The sequence below is a fragment of the Nansenia antarctica genome (genome assembly GCF_963989245.1).
Source record: "Nansenia antarctica genome assembly, chromosome: 1".
Taxonomy (NCBI): domain Eukaryota; kingdom Metazoa; phylum Chordata; class Actinopteri; order Argentiniformes; family Microstomatidae; genus Nansenia; species Nansenia antarctica.
In genome coordinates this window covers 10,930,332-10,940,331 of record NC_137674.1, presented here as the reverse complement: position 1 = coordinate 10,940,331, position 10,000 = coordinate 10,930,332, and the positions used below count along the sequence as shown (strand labels likewise).

At 47.7% G+C, this 10,000-nt stretch overlaps 1 protein-coding gene across 1 annotated transcript in view; it reads left to right on the top strand.

The window, feature by feature from the left end:
• Window positions 1–10,000, top strand: part of wdfy4 (WDFY family member 4) — a gene marked incomplete at its 5' end in the record, with an annotated part of 65,247 nt that overhangs the window by 21,473 nt on the left and 33,774 nt on the right. The window contains 16 exons of the mRNA XM_080527028.1: window positions 681–1,296; window positions 1,378–1,498; window positions 1,573–1,663; window positions 2,104–2,318; window positions 2,701–2,804; window positions 3,427–3,655; window positions 4,465–4,541; window positions 4,863–5,081; window positions 5,399–5,577; window positions 5,789–6,026; window positions 6,211–6,350; window positions 6,664–6,775; window positions 8,473–8,663; window positions 9,004–9,156; window positions 9,284–9,357; window positions 9,981–10,000. The exon at window positions 9,981–10,000 is cut by the window's right edge and continues 142 nt beyond it. Of these exons, the coding sequence (XP_080383154.1) occupies window positions 681–1,296; window positions 1,378–1,498; window positions 1,573–1,663; window positions 2,104–2,318; window positions 2,701–2,804; window positions 3,427–3,655; window positions 4,465–4,541; window positions 4,863–5,081; window positions 5,399–5,577; window positions 5,789–6,026; window positions 6,211–6,350; window positions 6,664–6,775; window positions 8,473–8,663; window positions 9,004–9,156; window positions 9,284–9,357; window positions 9,981–10,000 (2,779 nt within the window). The remainder of the gene's footprint in view (window positions 1–680; window positions 1,297–1,377; window positions 1,499–1,572; window positions 1,664–2,103; window positions 2,319–2,700; window positions 2,805–3,426; window positions 3,656–4,464; window positions 4,542–4,862; window positions 5,082–5,398; window positions 5,578–5,788; window positions 6,027–6,210; window positions 6,351–6,663; window positions 6,776–8,472; window positions 8,664–9,003; window positions 9,157–9,283; window positions 9,358–9,980) is intronic.

Genomic DNA, 10,000 nt, shown 5'->3' with positions numbered 1-10,000 from the left:
CAAACTAATCCGATTTCGCTTAAGCCCTCAAAAAAATGGTTACCAGAAATAATTCATGACTTATCTATTTTACTGTATTTATGAACTTGCCTGTTGTTCATCAAATTGTTACCAGCTTGATGAAATTGACAGAAAATAACAATGGAAGAAACACAAGTTGAATTTGAACATAATCTTCAAATACAATATCGAGGTTATACGTATGACTTCTGTTCAGTTACGTGTTCATAGCATTACTTTGTTGTCATTGGAATAATATGTCACCGTCTGTGTGTGAAGGCTCCGGGCTCTCTTTACTGCAGTCTAAATATGTATATGTTTGAATCCTCTATAATATAATATATGCTTTTATAAAAGCGACTTACATTGCAGTGAGTGCATACATTCTCAGTATATACGGTCCCAGCGGGACTCAAACCCACGATCTAAGCGTTGTTAGCGCCGTGCTCTACCAACTGAACCACAGAGGAACACGCTCTCTCAGTGTCAGTCTCTGTCAGTCTCCAGTGGGACATTATGCTCTGATGAAGGTTGAAGGATGAAAGCTTGCTACGAAAAGCCTCAGCAAAGAAAACATCTTTGAAGGAAACAAGTCGCCATCCAAAACCTCTTTTCTTGATATACGGGTGTCAATGTGTCAATGTGTCATGGTCTGACTTCTCTCTGGTCTCTGTCTCCAGTCTGTGTTGAAGGTCCTGGAGAGTCCCAACAGCTGTGGGGCGTTCAGGCGGGCAGGGGGCTTCACAGGTCTTCTCTCCCTGGTGGTGGACATGGAGGGGGCTCTCTGTGATCCTCCCCAGGGGGACGTGTGGCTGTCCGTGGGGCAGCGGGGGCTACTAGACATCCTCCTCCTCACCCTCCACACCCTGGCCCTGGCTGTGCACGTCCACCCCGTCAACGCCCACCACTTCCAGACGGAGGGGTACTACGAGAGGCTGGCCGAGGCCCTGCTACAACTGGGCTGCTTCCAGGCCGAGGGCCAGGGGTCAACCGGAGGGGACTCGGGACTTACGGGGGGCACTGGGGGCCACGGTGGGGCTCAGGCTGTGGGTCTAGAGGGTAGGTCGACTGGGGGGGGCCTAGGGCAGAGAGGGAGTCAGAGGGGCAACGGGGGCAACCGTCCCCACGGGAGAACCTTCCACCAGTTTGTGGAGCTAGCTGAGTCAGCTACACCGCCCTCCCTTCCAACCTCTGTCCCCTCCGAGCCCCCCCTGCCCCCCTCTCTGCACACCTGCATCAGGCTGTTATCCTACCTGGACCAGTTTGCTACTGGGACCAACACTGGAGGGCTGGGGGGTGAGGAGGGGGGACAGGGCCAGGGGGGAGGAGGAGGAGGAGGAGGAGGAGGAGGAGGAGGAGGGGGAGAGAGGCTACAGATGGCCTCTCCTCAGCCAGGGCAACGAGGAGCGGACCAACAGACACCAGAGGAGGACCTGCAGGGGAGGGGCAGGAGCACAGCGTACAGCATCTCCTCCGTCTGCACAGAGTCCAACTACAGGTGAGTCTGTCTTAGAGGTGAGGTGTGGGGAATTGTGTTGTAATCTACATGACCGTGTGTCTCGTTGTCTTCAGGTTTACCTGTGATCATACCATAGTGCACCCCGGGGCGGTCCGGGTCATCATGACCCTCCTGCCGAGAGTGTTTACTGCTGAAGACCCACAGGTACCTCACTCTGCTGTCAGCTAGTGCAGTCAGGTGAAACAGCTCCAGTGCTGTCACCTGCAGGAATCCACTCAGTTAAATTCAAAATATGTGTAAGATTTTTTGGGGTTAATTCATTATTCTCCCTCTCTCTCTCTCTCTCTCTCTCTCTCTCTCTCTCTCTCTCTCTCTCTCTCTCTCTCTCTCTCTCTCTCTCTCTCTCTCTCTCTCTCTCCTCTCTCTCTCTCTCTCTCTCTCTCTCTCTCTGTCTCTGTCTCTCTCTGTGTCTCTCTCTCTCCCTCTGTCTCTCTCCCTCTTTCTCTCTCTCCCTCTGTCTCTCTCCCTCTTTCTCTCTCTCTCTCTCCCTCTCTCTCTCTCCCTCTCTCTCTCTCTGTCTTTCTCCCCCTCTCTCTCTCCCTCTCTCTCTCTCTCTCCCCCTCTGTCTCTCTTCTCTCTCCCAGCTCTCTGTGGAGGTGCAGTCTTCGGTGGCCCACCACATCCAGGCGATGGTGAAATCGGAGAGCAACCGTCAGATCATGTGTAAGGGGGGCTTGGTGTCCCCGCTGCTGACCCACTGTAGGAGCATGCTGCTCAGGCCAGACCACCCCCTCCACCTGCCTGTCACACGCATCCTGGAGAAGCTCTGCTCCCACAACATCACACACTCAGACCTCAGGTCTCATCTGTTTTGATTAAAGGGATAGTCCGAGCTCCCACACATTGACGTTACTTCACATCCATCCAAGTGTATATGTTACGGTACATGTGGGAATACGGTACATGTGGGGAAAACTAGGGTTAGGGTTAGGTGCTAGGGTGACTTGGTACATGCTGGCATGTCGAACCCTAATTCTAACCCTAACCCTAAACCTAACCCTACCCCTAACCCTAATCCTAACCTTAAGCCTAGCACCCTAGCACCTAACCCTAACCCTAGTTTTCCCACATGTACCGTATTCCCACATGTACCGTAACATACAGTATATATTTGGATAAATAGACACTATTGTTCTTAAGTGAGATGTAACATGTTTGATTCTGTTTCCCGGGTTTGTCAGGAGGTTCATGCGCTTGGGGGATCCTCTCATGTGCTCAGCTGACAGAGTGGGCGGCCCCTCTGCTCCCGAGTCTCACCCACAATGCATCTCTCCTGTCACTAATGGTAAAGAGATCTTTTTATCTGGCCATATTAAAGGTGTAATCTGGGATTCAAAAACAGCTAAGCGGTCACTACGCCACGTTTTTTGGTAAACAGCTGAGGGATTAGGCTGGAGAAAATTAATGCAACCACTCTCAACTTCCTAGACAGAGTTAGGATGTTAAGGACTGACCATCCATGAGATAAAAAATATTGTTTTAACTGTATACAGTGTTTGTTTACAGTTGTATTGTTTACAGACAATGGTGTAAAACAATTTGGGGTTCTGATGGATGCATTTTGAAGTTATAAGTACTTTACCCACCAACGTGCACTAACCCAGCTGATTGTAATTAGCACAAGTAGGAGAACCCATTAGTGGCATATGCTGGTTTAGTGCTTTTTCTTATGGTGTTCAATACTTTTTTCCTGTGTCATTCCACTTTATTGCACATAACGTTTTTTATGGATTGGAGTGTTACCATTTCTTCAGCTGTGTAGTTCTATTGAGTTTATACCAATGGCTGGTCTAAATTGCATGTGAATAGCTGCAATGGAAATATATTATTTTATTTTGTTTTATTATTTATTTTTATTAAAAAATGTTGATGTGTTGAATACTTATTTTCCCCACTGTGTGTTGTAGACCTCAGCATAGAGGATTCCGGGGACAGGGAGACAGGAAGTAAGACACTGAAGCGTTCCTTCAGCCTGCTGAGTGCCTTCGCTCAGAGTGACCACCCCATTGGCTCCCCCCTCCCCCTGCACCAGGTCATCAGCCTGGTCTCCATGACGTCCCCGCGGAACTTCAGACCCCACAGAGTCTCCGCCTCCCCTGCCTTCGTAGAGTTTGACATGAGCGAGAGCGGCTACGGGTGAGTCCAGCCCACTGCACTGGGCCGGGGGCGGGGGGGGGCGGAGGGGTGCTTTTTGAGGGGTGGGTTCTGAGAGAGAAAGAGGCTAAACATGAGCATGAAAAGGATATGGTGGAGCCCATCAGGGCAGGGACTGACATTGATGATTAGATTAGATTAAATTAGAGTAGATTCAACTTTATTGTCATTGCACAGAGTACGCATTGGGACAACGAAACGTAGTTTGGCATCTAACAAGTGCAAATAGTGTTATAGTGCAAAAGACATGATATGTAGACAGTGCATGGTATTACAGTATGCGGTATTACAGTGAGTATAACAAGCAGTAGTGTGTAAACAAGCAGTAGTGTAAAAGCTAATGTTCCTCTTGTTGGGAGGTGGAGGGTGGCTGGAGGGGTGTTTGGGGGGGTCTAAGAGAGGTCCTCGGAGATGTGTGCCTAGCCTTCCTGTTGTCCACAATGAGCTCTTTGGTGTTCTTGATGTTGAGGGCCAGGACCACTGTTGTGTCGTCTACAAACTCGATGATGGTGTCAGAGCCATGCACAGGCACGCAGTCGCGGGTGGAGAGGGAGTAGAGGAGAGAGCTCAGGAGGGGTGGTTGTCTAGCCTAGCAAACTGGGGTCTGTTGGTCATGATTGATGGTGCAGACCTATTTCATCTACTGCAGAAGTTAGTTTTGGCAAAATCAAATGACAGCCACAAGAAATACAGCAAACCACTGTGATATATTGTATTAGTATTTGTCAGCCATCATGTGAACAGTGTGTGTGTGTGTGTGTGTGTGTGTGTGTGTGCGTGTGTGTTTGCAGCTGTTTGTTCCTGCCCTCGCTGGCCACAGTGAAAGGGGTGAATGCTGACTCCATTCCCACAGGGGGCGTAGGAGGAGGTAAGAGGCGGGGTTTCAGTCTCAATGTTTCACATGGATGTTAGACATACTCCTTGTTCCACTTTTATTTATAGCTTTAAATGTTACATTCCACATACTGTTTTGCTTGCCATGTTGCTTCCATCTCCCTAATTTCAACTGTATCTCTTTTACCTTCTCTCTCTCTCTCTCTCTTTCTCTCTCTCTCTCTCTCTCTCTCTCTCTCTCTCTCTCTCTCTCTCTCTTTCTCTCTCTCTCTCTCTCTCTCTCTCTCTTTCTCTCTCTCTCTCTCTCTCTCTCTCTCTCTCGCTTTCTCTCTCTCTCTCTCCCTCTCTCTCCCAGACTGCCGGGGTTTCCCCCCTGCCGCGGGGCTGTCCTACTCCTGTTGGTTCCTGATTAGCCGGTTCAGTTCGGCCTGTGACTCCCACCCTCTCCGACTCCTGTCCGTGGTCCGCCACATGTCCAGAGCTGAGCAGCAGTACGTCTGTCTGTCCATCTGCTTCTCCGCCTGCGACGGATGCCTGGTCATCTCCACTGAGGAGGAGCCCTTTACTTTCCTGGGTGAGAGCGAAAGGCTGTCGTCACAATAGCTCACATGCACTTTACACTAGCTGACCGGGGAGACGGGGTAGTGGTGGTCTAGTGGATAGTGAGTTGGACTGGTGATCGGAAGGTTGTGAGTTCAAATCCCGCCTGAAATACCACCACTAGTGGGCCCTTGAGTAAGGCACTTAGCCCTCAGTTACTCCAGGAGGAATGGCCCGGTAATTCGGAATTGTAAGCGTCTGCTAAATGGCTAATTCAAATTCTGAGAAGACTGCATTGATATCAATGTTGCTCCAGATGACTTCTTGACTGATTGATTGGTTGCTGGACAGATATGATGGAGCCAGAGGTGCGGACCACCAGCCCTCTCCCCACCTCTCTGAGGTTCAAGTGCTCCAGCCAGCTGGTCCCAGGTCAGTGGCACCACCTCACCGTTGTCATGGCGAAGGACGTGAAGAAGACCTGCAGAGTCACAGCTTACCTCAACGGGAAGCCGGTGGGAGCTGCCAAGGTAGTAGGAGAGAATAATAATAATATAAGAATGATTTGAAACAAACTAACAATCAAAAAACAAAAACACAAAGAAACGAAAAGAAAAGAAAAAACAAATGCTTTGTACAATGATGGTCCCAGCAGGAAGAAATAATGTAACAGATGTTGAATGTTTGCGGACTACCTGAGGTGCCAAGTGAAACAGTACTTTATTTCTTTTTATTTTGTAGATGCGGTACATCCAACCGTTTCCCGGCCAGTACGTTTCCATGGATCCCACGGCAGTGATTGACGTGTGCGCTGTCATCGGAACGCCGTCTCTTTGGAAAGAGCATGCCGCGCTGGTGTGGCGTGTGGGCCCTGCCTACCTGTTTGAGGAAGTCCTGAGCCCCGAGGCCGTAGGACTCATCTACACACAGGGCACAGCTTACCTGGGCAACTGCCTGGCTCTACGGAACACAGGTTTGTGTGTCTGATCGGTTCATCGATAACCGAGGAGTTGATACATGCACTTTATTGTGGATAGTTGTCTCTGTCTTCTCAAGACCTTTACTGGAACATTGTGTGAATAGCTGTCTCCGCTTGCTCCCAGTGTAGTTTGTTTTAATCAGTCGTTGAGTTTCTGTATCGGTTTCTCCAGCCCTTTACTCAGACGCAGACCCACTCCCTCTCAGGCTGGTCCCCGAAGAGAGGATCTCATTTGGCATCAACGCTGCCATAGCAACAGTAACCACCATATCACAGGTCCGAGATGACTACAACGAGGTGGACTGCCGTCTCATTGCCAAAGAGGTACGGAGGACCCAGGGCTAAGCTTACTATGTCTTTCTCTTCTGATTTCTAATTCATTTATGATGTAAGTGAAGGTTAGAACGAAGAACGAACGAACAACCAAGGACAGTAATCGCTCGGGTTGTTTCCTGTCTTTTGCCGTTGGGATACAGCGTCCTCCGCTTTAGTCGAGATGATCCTCAGATTGTCCCTTTGTTGTAGAAGCGAGTGTTGAGACCGTCCTGTGTCCTGTATTGAAGGAAAATGAACGAGTGAGGTGAGATGGTTCCTGTGTTTTTCTGACGTGTGTGTGTGTGTGTGTGTGTCTTCTCAGATGGGGATCACGTCCAGAGATAACTCCACTCCGGTGTTCTTGGCTCGGAACATCAGCCAGCACCTGAGTGGCACCGCCCGCACCATAGGAGCTGCCCTCGTCGGCCATTTTGGTAAAGATGACGTTGTAGTTTTATATCAAATATGCTGAGAATTGAAGTCTGTCTCTCTACATTCTGGGAAATCGAGCACTAAGGAAAGCCTTCCCTTCCTGTAAGATATGTGCCAATAACTTAACGCAGATGATTATGATTGGTTAAGCAAGAGTAGTGACCTCATCGGGGAGGAATCTTCTATAAATGTGTGTCCCTCTCACAGGAGGGGGCTTTTGGACTGCTACTTTCTCTCTGAGCTCATGTAACTTTGCTTAACCCTTGTGTGGTGTTCGGGTCAACCGGACCCATTTTACATTTTTACTTGGTGAGAAATGGTACATGAATACATTTGATCAATATGAAACTCCATGGCCTTGGCTTATTTTCTATGAAAAACATGTAAAAGTGAAAAAAAACAATACCTACAATACCCCAACACATTTATGTCCTTCATAAGATCTTCGGGTCATTTAGGCCCGGATGCACAGAGACACACAGAAACATACACACACACTCACACTGACACTCACTCACTCACTCACACACCTCTGCTCTAGCTTTCCCGTGCCAAGAAGCCGTCTGCTCTCGCACTTTTTACCCTTTGAAGTGCAACATTGTAAACATTTGTACATTTTCTTGCACTGTACAGAACGTATGCAGCAACTGCAAAAAGTACATTTGAGGTACACACACTGTCACATTCTGTGCTTCATGTGTTGTGTAGACAGGCATACACATGCACACACAATTGTAGCCAGTGGTATTTCAGAATTATTTGTGATTTTTCAGACATAATACTGTATTTCGACAGTGACAGTGAAAACAGTGTACATTCCGTTCGTGTTTTGTGATTCAGCATTTGCAGACATTTTTGAGAGATGTATTTCATAGCTTTGGCAAAAACAATCTTAGTTTGGTTCTTTCATTTCTATTCTTGTTCATCACCTGTATTTTCTTTACAGCTTTGATTATAATTAGATAAATGTGAAATTCAATTGAGAATATAAATTCAAAATAATAAACAGCAATGAAAACATTGTTTCATTAACATTTTTCCTAGATAAGTATGATTTATGACACCCAGGTCTTTATTATAGTGGATTTTGCATTTTCAAAGTTAGGGGCATCATGTGCGTAAAAACGCTTCTACTCATCATGCTGTCGTTCGGCCCCACCTATTCCCAGGGGTCTGACACGTTGTGGGTTGTTACTAAGCATCCTCTGCTCCAGCCTCTCCAAAGGGCAGCCCCCTAGATCCACTAGAACAAAAGATATGCACTTTTGAATGTGTACACAGTACCTATTGTGCATTATTGGGTACAGTACCTGTTTGTGCCCACAGGAGGCGCCCTTTAATATTATGGGCTATTTTGGGGCTTTCTTGCGCCCTGAGTATACCCCCTTGTATGGGTCACCCTTGGGACTAGGAGCACCGTGTCAAGACAAGTGCTTTTAAAACCCCAATTATGTCCCGGGTCAACTGGACCCGAAGAGTACGAAAGGGTCCAAAAAGTGAACATCACACTAAAAGGCCTCATTTGAGCCATGTGATTTAAGCTCCCTGTGCTTTATAAGTTCTACTCAATCTACTAAGAATCAATCAAATTCACAACAATGACTTATCTTATCTTACCTTGAGAATTGTTCATCGATGTTTATTTCGAGCTGTTTACCGGCAGTTTGTAAACCAGGCGTTGTGTCTCTGTGTCTTCCAGGCGTGAGGACGTTTGCTCCTAGCAGCGCCGGCAACGGTTTCCTATCTGTTGGCGGGCCGGCGGTGATTCTGAGTCTGGTTGCGATGGCGCCAGATGACGGTTCGCTGTACGCAGCAGTGAAGGTTCTTCTGTCGGTGTTGGAGACCAGTCCCACCATGCTGCAGGAGATGACCCGCATCGGAGGGTATAAGGTAGAGAGACCCTGTCTGGCCGTGCAAATAATGATAGCTCCAAATAAAGATTTAAATTTGTCATAGAAATAATTGTACTCATGAATCATCTTCATGAATCGGTCTCCTTCCACCTTCCTCACCTCTCACTCCTCTCTCTCTCTCTCTCTCTCTCTCTCTCTCTCTCTCTCTTTCTCTCTCTCTCTCTCTCATCCCCCTCTCTCTCTCTCCCTCCCACTCTCTCTCTCTCTCCCTCCCACTCTCTCTCTCTTTCTCTCTCTCTCTCACTCTCTCTCTTTCTCTCTCTCTCTCTCTCTTTGTCTCTCTCTTTCTCTCTCTCTCTCTCCCACTCTCGGCGTAGCTGTTGGCGTTCCTGTTGAAGACGAAGTGTGCTCTGGTCAGCAGCAGGACGTTCCAGTTGGTTCTGTCTCTGTCAGGCTCGGTGGAGCTGGGCTCCGGACCGTTCTGCCTCCAGAACCGACCTGCCTTCCAGGCCCTCCTCTGTGACCTAGAGGTACACCACTACGGCACAGTCCCAAACCGACCCCTAGACGCTCGGTTTATTCCTTCACACTATCTTCTGTATGTGTTGATGCCCAATAACACTGGGTCTCACCTCTTCTCTGCTCACTGTCTTCCAGATGTGGCAGAACATTCCGGATGGTTTAGACTTGTCAGTTCTGAATCATTTTGCTGAAATCCTGAAATCATCAAGGTAATGAGGCATCATAACAAACTCCACTGCACCACGTGAGGTGGCCTGGTAGAATGGAATGGAAAACAATGTAATGATAATGTACGGTAATATACCTATGAGATCATGAGACTTGAGGTCAGCCAGAAACCACTTACAAAACATGCTAAAACACCCACCCTCTGGACCCTCTCTACCCAAGGATATCCGCGACTCTCCAACCCTGGACATAATATACTTTTCACCATTGCATTCAACCTTTAGTAGCTGTTTCACTGTTTCTTGTTTTGTGTATTTGTCTCTCTGGCTCTGTTCTGTTTGTCCCATTCCCTTGTAAAGTGACCTTGGGTCTGTAAAAGGCGCTATATAAATTATTATTATTATTCTTATTATTCAAGAGAAGTCCTGTGTGTACAGTATGATCAACCAACAGAACGAGTTGCTGCTCTACCTGTATGTATCTACTCCATCTATGCCACCAACTGTAGCTCATGAAAGGATAAAGTCTTCTAACAGACTCCATATTATGGAGATATATATATATATATATATCTGTCGTAGATTCTATGTCACATGTTATTCTGGTGTTGTATAATTCTTTGCGTCAATACCTTACCATCGTCCCCTCTCTCTTCCTTCCTCAGTGGCGAGTGTGGCAACGTGG